Source organism: Bison bison, unplaced genomic scaffold (genome assembly GCF_000754665.1).
Source record: "Bison bison bison isolate TAMUID 2011002044 unplaced genomic scaffold, Bison_UMD1.0 scf7180017864299, whole genome shotgun sequence".
In the NCBI taxonomy this organism is placed as follows: domain Eukaryota; kingdom Metazoa; phylum Chordata; class Mammalia; order Artiodactyla; family Bovidae; genus Bison; species Bison bison.
The window spans coordinates 3,921,858-3,939,004 of NW_011494871.1; the positions used below are offsets into that span (position 1 = coordinate 3,921,858).

The window sequence follows — 17,147 nt, forward strand, 5'->3', positions numbered from 1 at the left end:
GACAAAACAGAGACATTACAGTAACAGGAAGAAAACTATCCCAATAATAGTATCGGAAATGACTTAGACCTGAGGGACACACATCATTAGTCTGAATGGGTCAGTAAACAGCACAACAGGGTTCCCATCAAGAGACAGGATGAGATTTCAGAACATTGGGACAGAGAACACCCTTCAGGACTCCCAGACACCCTCTAAAGGGGAAAAGAAGGCACGTTCGTAACAGAGAAAGAGCCAGAATGGCTCTCTTACTGAGAGGCTCTCTCACTTGCTGAGAGGCAAGTGCCCTCTCAGCATCAAGAGAAGCCAGAAAGCACCAGAGCAAGCCCCAAAGACTCTGAAGGATGGGTATACCCTAGGATGGACGTCCAACTGACACTTAGAGACAGATAACCAAACCTGTCTTTGGTACACACGACCTCAGAGTTTATACCTGTGCACACCTCCTTAACAAGTGACTGCGGGCTGTGTTCTGCAAAGCAAGGGAGGAAACCACTGGGAAGGGGTCGGGATGGAGGGAAGGAGTCAAGCGCAGGGGCCGTGCAGGGCAACAGAAGAGAAGCTGCCAGGCACCAGGAGAGCACAGAGGGGGCCTGCTGGGCACAGCTCCGTGGAAACTGACACAAGGTCTTCTTGGCTTTCTTTGGTTCTCTTGAAGACTTTGGTTAAGAATAAGTGACAATTAAGGCCAAGATTAATTTCATACTGGGAGAACCAGGGAAAGTGAAGTTGGGCAGGGATGATGGGAAAAGACAGCAAAGTTCCTGCTTCTATTTCTGCCAAAACAGCAAGTCAGTATACATATACGTGTGTGTGTGTGTGTGTGTATATATATATATATGTATATATATATATATATATATTAATAGAAGTATAAGTATCTTATTTACTCTATAAGGACACATTCCAGAAAAAAGAGCCAGAGGATTGATGAGTGGTCTTCTCCAGGGAGGGGAATACAGAAGAGGGTGGGCACTGCTGATTCTCTGTCCAGCACAGACAAAGAAGAGTCCCCTGGCAAGGTGACACCACACACCACTTTATCTGCCCTCCTCAAATGGCACAAGAAATCCATGTGTACATAACGACATGCTAGAACCAAGTTTAATAAAACTTACTTTCGTACCTGTATTATCACATATATATATATATATATATATTTAAAATGCCACAGATCCACCTAACAGAATAGTACAATAGCATAAACTACCATGCCAAGCGTGTAAAGATCTGTGTTCTCTGATGATTCAGGAAAGAGTTCAAAATTCTAAAGAAAGTTCTTTAGACTCTACAGACACACAGAGACATTTACAAAACTATATTTATTTCTATCTGTACATGTAGACCACTTATATTTAGACATGTATATAATTCTCAAAGAATCAGATCATTTGGTCTAGGCCATATGAGATTTTGGTTATGAGAAAATTCTGACACAAAATAGAAAAAAAAAAAAAAAATCAGGCTGATAAATTAGAAACTGTTTCAAGACTCTTAAGGCTTCAGGCAGTGCCTCTCTCTCTCCCATTAGAGAGAATTCTGAAATTCCAAGTCGGGTTTCTTGCATTAAATCTGCTGATGCGAATGAACAATTTTCCTTTAATAAATTATGAACTGCATTCATCGTCCTTAAGACTACTTCCAAGCACAATTCTATAGGCTACTTACGTATTAACTTACATTGATACTTACATTGACTAATCCGAAATAGTGCTCGTTGACTGGAAACTGTTCTGGACCAATCTCTTTCTCTAATGCCGAGGCATTGGCGCCCTATGGGACGAAAAGGAGAAATCTCAGTATTCAGGGTATTTTCCCAATACTATCACAGATGCATACACATTACAGAGAGATCCTTAAAATGATTTTGTTTCCTGTAACTACCTAACATTATGGAAAGAAAATAAAGGGTGACAATGAAGAAGAAAGCCTTTTAATAATATGACTTAAAAAAAAAAAAAAAAAACAGTTTACAGGAACAGTTGGATCAAGGAATTCTACTAAATCCTGCTCCTTTTCCTACATGATTCTTATGTGATGGATGAGAGCCCCTGCTGTATCTGTGGTCTCATAGGTGCGTGATTTCAGAGACATCATGAAGTTAAACAGGCATACCTTCAGCAACCTAACACCTCTTCAGCAGTGTACGCATGAAAATTTCTCATGCAGAACAAAGGGGGACAAGAATGTTTGCTGAGGGCTTCCCTGGTGGTTCAGTGGTAAGGAATCCACCTGCCAACGCAGGAGACATGGGTTCAATCCCTGGTCCAGGAAAATCCCACGTGCCTTGGAGCAGCTAAGCCCGTGGGCCACAACTCCTGAGCCCGGGTGCTGCCACTACAGAAGCCCGTGCGCCTAGAGCGTGTGCGCCACCGCAAGAGAAGCCACTGCAGCGAGAAACTAGAGGACAGCCCCTGAGGAAAAGCCTGCGCAGCAACAAAGACCGACACAACACTGCCAAAAATAGATGAATAATATGAAAAAAAACATTAAAAAAAGAACGCTTCCTGAAATCTCACTGATGACAGCACAGCTGACCGCAATCTATGAACAGATGGCCCATAAAATGACAGCATACCACGTAGCTGTCAGAATAAATGAAGCAGAGTTCATTCAAACACACAGGTATTTCTCAAATACATAATACTAGGTACACAAAGAAAAAAGATCAACACAACCACCACCACATATATACACAATAGCGCACGGCAAGGGGGCTGGAGAATGTACACGACACGCACCTGAGTGGGGCCGGAGGAGGCCAGGACGCGGAAGTGAAGGGGGTTAAAGACAAGAGCGGAGACTGAGACGACACCCAACAAAAGAAGGGCCTTGCTCAGAGAGTAACCGCGTGCCACGGTCTCAGGAATACGGTCGACACGTCTGTGCATCTGGGGCACCAAAGGAAAAGGGATTGGGGGGACGGGGGTGACAAAGGCCCTGAGCACCGGTGCGTGCCAGCAAATGCACTCCAGACGCAGTCTGAAAGGGAAGTCAGAGCGATTCTGGAGACAGAGTAGCTGTTAACTTCAAAATTCCCCAGAAAACACAGGACCAGATGAATACAACTGACACTACCCACAAAACAGCCGAACGCTGCCTTGTGTACGAAGCCGCGGACAGGACGACACGCACACGGCGCCTCCCCGGGGACAGCCGCACTCAACAGCACCCGGTGCCCAGCGTGCCCCTGCTGCCTCCTGAGCCTGGAAGCCCGGCCCTTTGTCAGGTGGCGCCTCCTTGGCTTCCTGACATGCCAGGCCTGAAAATAAGGCCTGACGGAAGGAACCAGGCAGGCTGGTGGTCAAGCTCGACCAAAGCAAGACATTTGCCTGAATACATTTCAGCCGCCCAGCACCTGTATTTATACATGATGTTTACTTGTTTAAGACATACTATTTAGCTTTATATAAGACTTTGATATAAGCCCTAGCTCACAGATACTATTTAAATTTGGCATTCCATGCACTTTTTAATAATAACACGAAATTCAGTTATGACAGCAACTTCAAGATCCACTGAACCAGAGCCCTTTGTGGGGAGCCTACCAGCCCACTGTCCACACCACCAGCTCAAGTGTCTTGTCATGGAATTTCCTCGCATGTGCTGAAAACTATCACTAAGAATTCAAACTGATACTGGTGTCATTCAAACAAGTATAACCTCTTTCCATACACTCATACACAAAAGCTAGAAAAGGTGCTATTGTCAAAGGACATCTACTTGGAACAGTAAAAGCCAGCAGGCACACCCAAGGAAAGCATTTCTCGCCCTTAGGGTGAATCAAGAACCCAGCATGCCAGGCTTCCCTGTCCTTCCCTGTCTCCCAGAGCTTGCTCAAATTCATGTCCATTGCATCAGTGATGCCTTCCAACCATCTCACCCTCTGTCCCCCGCTTCTCCTCCTGCCCTCAATCTTTCCCAGCATCAAGGTCTTTTGCGATGAGTCAGCTCTTTGCATCAGGTGGCCAAATTGTTGGAGCTTCAGCTTCAGCATCAGTCCTTCCAATGAATATCCAGGGTAGACTTCTTCAGCAATTTTCCAAATCCCAGCTCTAAGCTCATCTGTTGGGTGTTCAAGGAATCCCTTACACCAACTTAGGTTTTCACAGCTAAAGGTCAGAAAATTTCTAAAGTCTCTTCTAACTCAACATTCTATCATGTCTAATCACTTTTATCCACACTTCTGAGGACATTACTAGATTCACACAAAACTCTAGGAACTCCAAGTCAACCAGCACATGACAAGCACCATAGATGGTTATAGATGGAGTAAGGGCAGCAGACTGCAATGGGAAGTACAGAGAGCACGGAACTTACGGACGTGAGCGCTAAGTTAAGGTACAGTGCAGTAAACTATACCTTAGTGCAGCGCGATGACACCGCGGCGCTGATTCTGTGAATGTGCAGGAGGACAGTCTCATGGCAGGAATTCAAGACTCTCTTGCAGAAACGACCAGAGCACATTCCCGCCTCTAGCCAAACGCTAACTACAAAGGCAGGGTGTAGACAGAGCAATCCAGTGGCTGATGAGTGGTTCTTTTTTTGTTTTTAATTTAGAAGTGTTTTCAACACTGTAGTTAGACATTAATTGGTTAAAAAATTAATAATAAAGAAAAAAACCCCACCAAGTTGAAAATGTGCTATACAATTTTTTTTAGTACATTTACAAGAGTTCTCAAACACCATCCCCTGAAGATTCTAAGATTCTGTTGAAGGTTGCCAAACCCTATCACGTCAAGTAATAGTCCATCCAGCAGCCCAAAATTTAAACTGAGCCTAGAACCTGTCAACATCCAACAGGGATGGCTCTGAACAGTCTCCCATCCCCACATTTGAGAAATATGTTCCTACTGCAATTAACAACACTGCGTGAAATCATGATTCTTCACTGGGACAAAGGGAAGAAATGCTGGCACTCTCAGGAATCTCTGCTCTAAAGCCATGGGGATCAGGAATGTCATCTGTTTTGTCTGAGAACACAACACACTGAAGGAAGAAAACATTCTTTCTGACTCTTCCGTTACCACGTAAGATTATTTTAGACTCAGGACCTATTGCTACAAATTCATCACGAAGAAGTGATTAGATATTTATGACCCTCCTGATGAAAACAACCAAAAAGTGGATGAACTTTTTAATTAAAAAAATATATATATATAGTAATTTAGTGAGCTGGTGAGAAAATAAGAAATCTGCAGAAACCAAAAATCAAGTGATGGGAGAACCTGAGAGATGAGCAAATGCCAAAGACGGATTTCATGAGGAGGCACGTGCCGACACCAGCGACCCGAGCACCCCACGCTGATGGCCGGATCGAACGGGGCACGGAGACCAGGGCTGAGGCTCAGGGCCCGCTCAAGACGGGGACCAGCAGGAGACCCAAGCACGGCAAGGGAGCCAAGAGGGCTGTGTCTTCAGCAAAGGCGGAACAAGAAATAACCCTGCACCACAAGAGGAGATGGCAAAAGAACCTGCAGGACTTGTCCATGGCCTGGGGGTGGGAGAGACGACCAGTATCTTCCCAACATCATAACCACAAGCTGGCCCCCATCAAAGCTTGTGACCCAGGTTCACACACACAAACAAAATCAGGCAGGAAATGTAATTCAACAAGGTCCTAAGCGGATGGTGCCCACAACTAGCAAACAGTGGAATTACAGACTCATTCCAGAAGACAAATTCAATCCACCCACAAGGAATTCCCGCAAGTAAAACTCCCAAGAGATTGAGTTCACAGTCAAAAATCACACATACACACAAAAGCAGAAAAACAAAGCACCATGTGTAAAAACCAGTGAAAATACAGACAGAAGAATTAAGACTCAAGATGCTAAACATCAGAAATATTTCAGACATGACATAAAGCAAATGGTTGGTATATACAAAGAAACAGCAAAAGCCTGATTATAAGAACAAATGTCAGAATTTAAAGCCTAAGCTGATTTGTTTTTAAAGAATCAAATAAAACTTCCAAATCTGAAAATTATAATTGAAAGTAAAAAACTCAATGGTAATTATGGAGACAGTTTAAAAAAAAAAAAAGCTCCAATACTTTGGCCACCTGATATGAAGAGCCAACTCACTGGAAAAGACCCTGGATGCTGGGGATGACAGAGGATGAGATGGTTGGATGGCATCACTGACTCAATGGACTTGAGTTTGAGCAAGCTCCGGGAGTTGGTGATGGACAGCCTGGCATGCTGCCATCCATGGAGTCATGAAGAGTCAGACACGACTGAGCAACTTAACAACACACTGCTGCTGCTAAGTCACTTCAGTCGTGTCCGACTCTGTGCGACCCCATAGATGGCAGCCCACCAGGCTCCCCCACCCCTGGGATTCTCCAGGCAAGAACACTGGAGGGGGTTGCCATTTCCTTCTCCAATGCATGAAAGTGAAAAGTGAAAGTGAAGTCGCTCAGTCGTGTCCAACTCCTAATGACCCCATGGACTGCAGCCTACCAGGCTCCTCCACGTCCATGGAGGTTTTCCAGGCAAGAGTACTGGAGTGGGGTGCCATCGCCTTCTCCTAACAACACCCTGGCCTGGCCTAGTCCAATTCTTAAAAAACTGAGTGTCTCACCGAAAATTAACCACCAACCCATGTGAAAGAAGAGAAGTAGAAACTGTAAGGATACCTTCTGTTTACTGATAAAGATACTATGTTTTGAGGACACAGCTGCAAATAGGAAAAAAGAAAACCAGTCGGGAGATGGCTCTTCTGAAGGACAACGTTTACACAGTCAACCATGGAAAACACATCTGACCGCCCTGCATCCTGCCGTTGAGAGAAAGAAACAATTACACAAAAGCAAAGTGACACCCAGGAATGTTTTCAAGGCAGTAAATTAAGGAAATCTCTTCTACCATCTAAAGCTCGACTATGATTAAAAAATGGTTATCTGTGAAGATGTATTTGGAAAAGCTAATTATGTTCAGTGTACACTGCTTAAGAAAATAGCAAACTTTATACATTTTAGCAAGAAATAAAAAGGGATGAAAATGTAAAAGATCCATTTCCTCCATATAGGAAATGGACTTATCAAGAACACAGTCGTCTGTCTGTATCTGTGGGGAACTGGTTCCAGGACCTCCACAGATCCCAAAACCCAAGGATGCGCAAACCCATCATGCAAAACAATGCGGTTCTTGCATATGACCCATGAGCCATCTCTCGAGGTCATGTCACACCTAGTGCAGTGTAAATGCCATGTGAACAGCTGCCAGCACACGGCACATTCAAGTTTTGCTTTTACGAACTTTCTGGGACTTTGTTCACAAATGTTTTCGATCCTGGGAGGCGGAACCCACAGATACCGAGGGCCGGCACTTCCTTCTTTCCATTAGACAGCTTACAGTTCTTTATACTAGATAGCCTGTATTTAATACAAATATGAGAAAACACATTTCCCCCACTGTTGTGTTTCAAGTCCTATCTTGAAATCCAGCATTTATCATTCCCAGTTTAATACTGAAGAGGGTCAGATCAGGTCGGGAGCCAAAGGAGAACTGCCAAAACAGGCAGGAAAGGCTTCCTGAAGATCAAAGAAGCAAGTGACCCTACAAACCGAGAACAGTGCGGGAGGCACAGGAAGAGGCGAGGTAGGATGTGGACAAAGCAAGGAGGAAGTGAGTGCGGGCAGGAAAGGGGTGAATCCAGAGTGAGATGTGAGAAGCAAGCTCCTGTCTCCCAAACCAGAAGATGGAGAAGGGAGACAAGGCTGAGAGCCCACGACTGTTCCCCTGGAAGACGCCATACCCCGACGCTAAACCAGAGACGCCATGCCCCAACGCTAAACCAGGTATGCCGTGCCCCGACGCTAACCCAGACACTGTACCCCGACACTAAACCAGAGACAACAAACATTTTCATGAGAAAACCATTTCCATACTCTCAGTCTCAGGCATCCTAAAAGTCATCCCAAAGCAGTAGTCCTCCAGAAAAGATGAACCTCAGTAAGCATCTGAGAACCAAAAAGGTCGCAGCCCTCAGTAGGTAGCAGAGTATCACAACCGCTGTTCCCTTTTCAGTGACGCTGAAGAGGTCACAGTGCCTCTCCCTACCGAGAGAGTAAACAGTGGTTTGTGAGACTTCTGTTCCAATATTCAAGTACACATATATTAGGTCTAACTGCCAAACTGCTCAATCAGAAAACGGGGACCAATGTTTTCCCACTTACAAAAGCGTGAACCCCTCTGTTTTTCCCAAATCCTGTGTTACAGTAAAATGGACTATGTGAAAAGTCCCTCACACTCCTGCAAGGAAAATCACCATCCAGCTACAACGTATTATTAAGCTGAAGTGAAATCAAAACTATGTAAATTATTGACTGACTGAATTATTCTGTTACTGTAACAACAGGGTTCATACTCCAGATTCCAGGGGCTAACTGTAATAAAGACTAAAATTATCATCAAACCGAAATAGTTGTTAGACACAGAAAGGAACTGACTGCAGCTGGCAGCACGCGGAGTCCTGTCCAAAACACCCCGCAGAATGGAAAGACGTCACAGAGGAGACACAGGGGGAAGTTCCTGGGGTCAGGCCCTCCACCACCACTGTTCAGCTAAAAAACCCTCAGCATTAACTATGTCAGAAGACTTAAAACCACAGGCTTTAAAACCCTTCGGAAAAAATGAGGGGAGAATACTTTCTCATTTTATGAAACCAGCATCACCCTGACTCTGAAGCTAGACTAAGACACTAAAAACTACAGGCGCTATCCCTTATGAATACAGATGCAGAAACCTCAACAAAGCACTAGTGAACCGAATTCAGCAATGCACTAAAAGGATTACCGACCATGACCAAGTGGGATAAACACCCGGAATAAAGCACTCTTACTACCCAAGAACAAAAAAAACAACCCAACCAAAAAACAGGCAAGTGACTCAAACTGACATTTCTCCAAAGATGATGCACAAATGGCAAACAAGCACATTTAAAGATGCTCAGTATCACTACTCACTAGGGAAATGCAAATCGAAATCACAGGGTGCCGCTTCACACCCATCAAACTGGCCAGAATCAAGGGGGGAAACAGAACAGGCATTGGTGAGGATGTGAAGAAACGTAGTGGTTCCTCCAAAAATTTAATATGGCATTCCCATATGGCTCAACAATTTCAATCCTAGGTATATATCCAAAAGGTCTGAAAACAGGAAGGTCAACATTCACAGCAGTATTAGTCATTAAAGGCAAAAGGTAGAAAGAACCCCAAATGCCCATCAAGAGAGGAACAGATACACAAACCGTGGACTAATGCAATGGAGTATCATTGAGCCATAAGAAGAAATGAAGTACTGATTCATGCCACGACATGCATAAACTTTGAAAACATTATGCTAAGTGAAGTAAGAGGACCCAGACCCAAGAGGACAAATAGTGTAGGATTCCATTGACATGGAACACCTCTACTGGGCAAATTCACAGAAGACAGAAAGTAGATTAACTTTAGATTAAGCAAAGTCTGCAGACAGGGAGGAATGGGGAGTTCTACTGAATGGCCATGGAGCTCCGGCTGGGGTGATGAAAACATTCTAGAATATGACAGCATTGACAGCTGCCACAACATGGCAAATGTAATTAATGTTACTGAAATCTATACATAAGATTAACTGAAGTGGCAATTTTTTTTTTTGTTATATATATCTGACCACAATTTTAAGAAAAGGACTTCGTGATCAAGGGTCAAGGCTGTTACACTGGGATCCCAAGACAAGAGTTAATTACGCATCCCCCCCCACCATTGTTTTCCTGGAGGGCAAGTCACTACTGAAATCCATAATTTCTTGGGTTAAAAAAACCTCACCATGAGGATCAGATAAGGCCAAGCATTGCTTGTTTAGTGTCATAAGCCCAAAAGATGAGTTAAACCTTGAAGCAAACAATACCTACCTTCCACTGCTCTGACTGAGCTAGCTACAAGAGTGCAAAATAAAGACATAGGGAAAATTCCGGGAGGCACTGCTGTCTGAGGAAAGACGAGGACAGCAGGGCAGAGAGCAAGTGTGGTCCAGATGCCCAACAGTGAGAGGCTGAGTGACTCCCAGTGTCATGTGCGGCACTGCTGAAAAACCTCAAGAGAACTCACCTTTCAAAATAAACACAGGCTTACCTGTTTTTTTGTTTTTGTTTTCTTTTTTTTCTTTATTTTTAAACTTTACATAATTGTACCTGTTTTAAATACAACTAGAACACAATGTTCCAAATGCAGGGAGAAATCGGAGTGGGAGCCTGAGTTTGGGAATGCTACAGAGATCCTATGTGGGGGCCGGGAATCGGGGACAGAGTCTGAGCCCAAGCTCAGCACCACCTCCGGACAAGTCACCAAGGCTGGTGTGGTCTCTGCACCTCCTAATACAGGAAAACACCTACTCTGCCAAGCTCATGGGGCTGGAAAGCAAACAACGAGAGTGAAGCTGCCCTTTGTAAGGCTATCAGAAGCATCAGTCACTCAAGTGATGGTTTCAACCAAACGGAACAACACAACGGAAAATTCCAACAGAAGACAGCGAACTACCTCACTTGTACTTTGTTTGGGAAGCTACTGGGCAGGTTAAAGAAAACACATAGCTCTTTATCCCAAAGTCTTAAGTTAGCACCCCCTGGTCAGTTGTAATAAATACTAGAACAAGCACCAAATCCCTTTTGTGTGCCTCATGTAACACCTTATTTAATAAATACTGCAAGCTCATACACTGAACACAATGCAAAGTGCAGAGGGTAGAGGGTAAAAGCAAGGTGTTATTGGTCGCCCCCTCCCTTCAGTTCCTTTCCCCAGAGACACCGGCTGCTAACAGCTTGGTTTCAGCTCTACAGTGGTTATTATCACAGCTGTAAATTACAGATGTCTCGTCACCAGCTTTAAACCTGCTCTGCAAATGTGAAACTGGCACGCACACGCCTCCGGTTCTCCTTCCCCACACCACCTCCCAGTTTTTATTATGAATTACTGGGTATAAGATTGCTTTAGGGAATCTAGTAATTCTATATTTAACTCTCTAGCCAGATTCACCAATCTCATAAAATAGGTAAATTACTGCTGTGAAACTCTCCTTCTATGTCCCTCCTTCCTCCCCATCCCTACTACCTGTTTACCTGGGCAAAGGCTGGACCACTCACATTTGCTTCTGTGACAATTCACCCACCACACTTCACTCACAACATAGGAGCTCCACAGACAGCAGCTTGGAGGGCAGCCAATGCTGCCCGGGGAGCTCAACTCGAAAGCAGACAAAAAGACGTTGAGTAACTTCGACGTAAGAAAATGTGAGTTACAAAGGCGGCAAAACTTTACAACTATCAAAAAAAAACATTGATGCGACAAAGTTCAGGAAAGTCAACAAGAAAAAACCTAAGGAACAGACACATGGCCCTTGGACATTTAACTATTGTCACTTAAAGGAGAATCTTTCAAGTTTCCCGTTCTCCTTCTCCCTCCCCGGTTTCCCTTAAGTGTCTGGAAACCCCTGCTTAGCAGATCCAACTTGTGAAAGAAAGATGGCCAGCATCTGCATCTCTGATTGGGATTCCTCCCCACTGGTCCTGAAAGAGCTGGGAGGGACAGGGAGGCAGAGCGCCGGGGGGCGTGGCTGGGGGTGGCTGCACCCTGGGCTGGCCTTAGGTCTGTGGGGACCCAGCCCATCACATGCCGGTCCCTGCTCTCTCCCCAGCCCTAACGGCCAGTCCACCCACCCCCAGACAGAAGGTCAGCCACTCTCTGCAAAGACCAGGTCTCTGGCCTGACCCCATGTGCCCACTACTCTGTGTCAATAGGAAGCGAGAAGGCTCCCTGACCCAGCTCTCCCAAGCCAGAGGCTAGATGCGATTACCATGGTGACGGCATCACAGCCACAGCCAACCATGAACGGCAGATTCCAAGTTCAAGCTTCCACAGGAGCTCTCTGGGGAGGACCACAGCTGGCTGGTCTGTTTTTTGCTTCTTTTCTTTCCCATCACTACTTTCCAGTCCTCTAGGAATCCCTCAAAGGATCTGGTGCATCGGTAACGCCGCTCACCCTCTAGCTCTATTGCAGTTCAATAGACAAAGCACCAATAGCCAGCCACTCAGCACATGCACGCAGACACACCTTTCTGTGACTCCCACAGATGGTGCCACTGAAGAAGCAGACATGCATGTGCTCACACTGGCCACAGGGTCCTTTATAGCAGATCTTGTAAGAGTTTTTATATTAACAAGTATAATATCACTTCCAGTAGTCTACGCTCCACATGACACTAATATATCTAAATCCTATAACAAGCTCTGCTAATAAACATCTACAGTCATGAAAGGAGTCCTTCTTGGTGCTAAACCAATCTGAGCAGAAACTCACACCCCACAGCAAAGGCTGTTCCATTCAGACCGCTGTTCCCTGAAGTCACTTCCAACAATGCTTTCTTATTACATCCAGAAATGTAAAAGAAACTCATAGGTCCATTATCTACTTCAGAATAGTTTTTATAAATTAGAACAAATTTGAAAACTTATTAGTCACACTGACTGTGTCACCACACTCCAAAGAAGGACTAAAGGACTGCTCTTTATAGTGATGCTGATTCCCACGGGACAGAACATGGAGAGAAGCAGTGTGCAGACCAAAGGTGACTCAACTTCAAAAATATCCTTATCCCATTTGGTTTGCCGTCTAGAATCATCTTCCATTATATTCTGAAACTGACACAGAGGTGGGGAACAGGTCTCCTCTATTCAGTCTGAGGAGGGAAACGTGAGTCCCAAGGTGAGCACACACATCACCTGCCCAGACACATGGTGCCCCCTCCCCCAAATCCCAAAGAATAGGGACCTGCTCTCCATTCAGGTCCCCTTAAGTCTTTCCTACTACCAAAAATACTCTCACAGTTACTTCCTTCTGAACAGCGAAGAGTAAGCCGAGGAAGTCTGAAACAACCCCAACAAACAGTAATTCTAATTCCTCTAGAGAAGAAGTAAGGAACTTGAACACAACTTGAACGTAATTTTGTAATGCTAGAGACGTGATCTCATTACAGAATGTGATGGATGTTCTGCTGCTGCTGCTGCTAAGTTGCTTCAGTCGTGTCTGACTCCGTGCGACCCCATGGACTGCAGCCTACCAGGCTTCTCCATCCATGGGATTTTCCAGGCAAGAACACTGGAGTGGGGTGCCATTTCCTTCTCCAACTGCATGGATGTTCTAACAAAGCTTTAAAATCACTTTTACAGGGAGCTGCCCTGGGGGTCCAGTGGCTAAGACTCCAAGCTCCCAATGCAGGGAGCCCGGGTTCGATCCCTGGTCTGAGAACTAGGTGCCACATGCCACAACTAAGACCCAGTGCAGCCAAATAAATAAAATAAATAGTCTTTTAAAAATCACTTTTATAAAGGAGAGACTAGGTCAGCAATTAGTGATATATTATGTGGGGTATCAGCAAACAAGCAGACGAAAAACAGTGCTCCATTCTGTGAACAGGAACGCCATCCCAAGCCACAGTATCCACCAGTGTCATAAAGAGAGACTTACACGTGATGCACTTAAACGAGAGAGGAGATGCCATGCAGACAAGCTGGGCCGGATGACACAAACACATCAGGAACAAAACACTGCTGCTAGAGGCACCTACAAGCAGCCTGAAGATGAACGAAGAGGCATCATAAAGTGAATGAAAACATTCATAGTTTTTTTTTTTTTTTTTTATCTCAGATCTCTAAGTGTAACAAAATTTATCAATTGAATACAGGTAATGCTTTATGGTCTCAGCTGCACCACCAAACATTTACATAAACACTTAGCCACTGAGGTCTATGAAAGACACAAATCCTAAGATATCGGCTGGTCTCTACGGAGGATACAATCATACGTCAACAAGTGCAGCCAGGAGCGAACTGGGGAGGGGGCCAGGACACATGTCTCCCCCACCCAGAACACACGAGCTTTGTGTGAACAGGGTTCCTTCCGGCTAGAACTCAGGCAGGATTCCGTCTAGGAATCCTCCCACCACAGGCCTGAGTTACTGCGGAGTCTTGTTATCAAAGGACTGCTTCGTCATCATGAGTCTATGTGGAAAGCGATAGGGATTCTGAAATGACTTTGCACACGTGTGTGTAGCTGCCTACCCACTTGGCACCACCAGGACAAAGCAAGATGTGGACGAGGCGATCCCTATTTGCAGGGAACCCACAGCGTAGGAGAGGAGAACCAGGGCCCAACAGGAAAAGTTAATTTCAGTGATAACATGGTACCTGGGGTTCACCTCAAAATAACCCAGGAGGTGTACAGCAGGTGGGAAGGAAGAAGACAGGCTGGTCAAGAGACACTCTGGGCTGCAGACAGCAGATGGTGCACGGCAGCACGCGACATGAAGCGTTGACCCGAGAGACGTCTGTTTTTCTTTAGGAAAGAAGACTGCGCTTGGTTAAAATAGAATGGGAAACATGATGAACTGCCAAAGAAGTGATTCAGATAACGGATTCATTTAGACAGAGGTGGCCCCTTCACAGAAAATAATCACAAGTAGGACATTTACCAAGCAAGGGGAGAAACAGGCCTCAGTCAGGCTGACTTCACACTGACAAGCTGCTGGGAAGGCATCACTGTGGTGGACAGAGTTAAAGGGCTCCCCTTGACTGCAGGAAGGGCCAGCAACTTGCTTCTAACCAACAGAATCTGACGAAGGTCATGGGACGACAATTCTTTGGTTATAGAAGACTCTGCACCGCTCCCTGGCGTGCTGTCTGACTCACTGACTGGCTCTGAAGGAACAGGCTGCCAGGAGCTGAGAGGACCATCCCAGGACAGAGAGGGGCCACGTGGAGGGGAGGGCTACATGGAGGAGGGCTCCCATGGAGAGGTCTCAGAGCCAGGAACTGGAGGCGGCCTCTCAGTGCTGGGGGTTGTCTCCTACAGACAGCCGGCCAAAAGCCAGGCCCCTCCAACCTGTGCCCTCTGCAAGGCTGCAGTTGGTGCCCTGGCCAGAGGTCAGTTCCCATCAGAGCCTCACCTGGCAGTGGGTCTGCTCGATGACAAACGCATGCTGGTTTAAGCTGCGAACTTTGTGACAATCCTCAATTCTGAAGCTCTACATTTGTCACAGTTTGTGCAGTGTTTGCCCCTTTAGTTTTGCCATCGTTCTGTCTCTTGAGTTTAAAGAAACACTGATTCTGGAACCCCAGGATACAACAGAGAGATCAACGTTGACCCTGCAGAAGGACCACGGTGCCCTGCTCTGCCTGAGACGGTGTGGGCCAGGTGTCAGCACACATTTCAGTCCCAGAGGGCCCCAGGTGAGACGAGAACACAGCCTTGTATTCACATTCTACACCTTAAATCATTATCTTCCCAAGCACGACTGCACCTTTCGTTCTTTTCAGTTTGCTCCAGCTGAACACCCTACACATCTCTATCTATTACCGTTAACATTCTGCTGGACTTTGCCCAGATTAATGATTTCTTTGGTAAAGAAGTTCAGCGTACAGATCAAAATACCAACATTTAAGCTTGCAGACACATTCAACAGAGCTTTCCTTAGTTTACATCTAATGGAGGAAGATTCATTTCCTTAATGCTGATACATCCAATATCCCTACCACAGTAGTAAGGTTCCTCCAGCTTGCGCTACACACGTGTATAAAATTGTTTCTAAAAAAAAATAAAAAATAAAATTGTTTCTGAAACAGTTGTTCTTAGATAAAACTTTAATGTCAGAAACCTCTTTAGAAAGACAGAGCTTTCCTACAGCAATTTCATATACGCAATTGAAGTCACTCAGTCATGCACGACTCTCTTCGACCCCATGGACTGTAGCCTACAGGGCCTCTCTGTCCATTGGATTGTCCTGGGAAGGGTACTGGAGTGGGTTGCCATTTCCTTCTCCAGGGGATCTTCCTGGCCAGGGATCGAATCCAGATATCCTGCATTGCAGGCACACACTTTACCATCTGAGCCACCAGGGAAGCCCTAGGCCCACTTTATTTTATGTGGTACATGCATGCTAAGTCTCTTCATTTGCGTCCAACTCTTTGTGACCCCTGCTGGACTGTAGCCCACCAGGCTCCTCTGTGCATGGAATTCTCCAGGTAAGAACAGTGGAGTGAACTGCCATGCCCTCCTCCAGCGGACCTTAGGATATATATAAACGCAGGTGAAGTCACACACAGGTACTGCGTTGTGCATGAGAGACAGCATTAGAAAACTGCCACGGCTTGTCACAGGTGAGGAATGGACCTGTCAGGTCGAAGGAAGCCCTGATTTTGAGATGATCCATCAGAATCTGCCCACTTAGAATTCAATTCCTTTATTGAACACATAACTTTTAATTGAAAGGTTAATTTCTCCCACTAGAACCTAAACCAAGAAAGAGCTAAGTATAACTCAGAACCACCACAGAGAGATGGCCCTACCCCCCAGTGGCAAGTGCTCTGATGCCTCAGACTTTCCAACTGCCGATGATGCCTGACACCAAGCGACTCCATCATGTCCTGGGCAGACCCTTCCCAGGGTCTGTCCCTCCCTTTCCACTCACCCCAAAACTGCCTGAATTTTGACTGAGGATTTCCACCTGAAATAAAAAGGTAATGTGCAGACAGGTCAAGCGAAGTACTACTATGTTATTAAAATTCACCTTGCTGATACAGGAAATTCATAACTTGATTGAGTATATAGTCAGCCATGAATACACAGGGTTCCTCGAGGACTACTTGAGAGCTGAAGAAGGGAGCTAACATTTACTGAACCAGATCCCTGATATACCATCTCGTTTACTCCTCCTAGAAACCTCATGTGTGTGTACTCAGTCGCTTAGTTGTGTCTGACTCTTCGCCACCACATGGACTCTAGCCTGCCAGGCTCCTCTGTCCATGGGATTTCCTGGGGAAGAACACTGGAGTGGGTTGTCATTTCCTTCTCCAGAGGATCTTCCCAAGCCAGGGATCGAATTCACATCTGCTACATAGCCAGGTGGGTATTTTACCACTGAGCCACCTGCGAGCCCCCCAGTAACCTCAGAGCACTGCTTCTGGACAACCGGTTAAGTGAGACAGTTATAAACCAAGACTCTGGACCCAGACTCAAGGGATCTGAACCCTAGATCTGCATGACGGTAGGAAAACTCCTTCAGCTTTTTATGCCTCAGTTTGCTTCCCTGTTGGCTCAGGTGGTAAAGAA

General features: G+C 45.5%; 1 protein-coding gene across 1 annotated transcript in view; it reads right to left on the bottom strand.

Annotated features, from left to right (window-relative positions):
- The window catches only part of USP12 (ubiquitin specific peptidase 12), a 67,364-nt gene that overhangs the window by 26,192 nt on the left and 24,025 nt on the right, over window positions 1-17,147 (bottom strand). Inside the window, exon 2 of the mRNA XM_010851209.1 lies at window positions 1,693-1,773. Within this exon, the coding sequence (XP_010849511.1) occupies window positions 1,693-1,773 (81 nt within the window). The remainder of the gene's footprint in view (window positions 1-1,692; window positions 1,774-17,147) is intronic.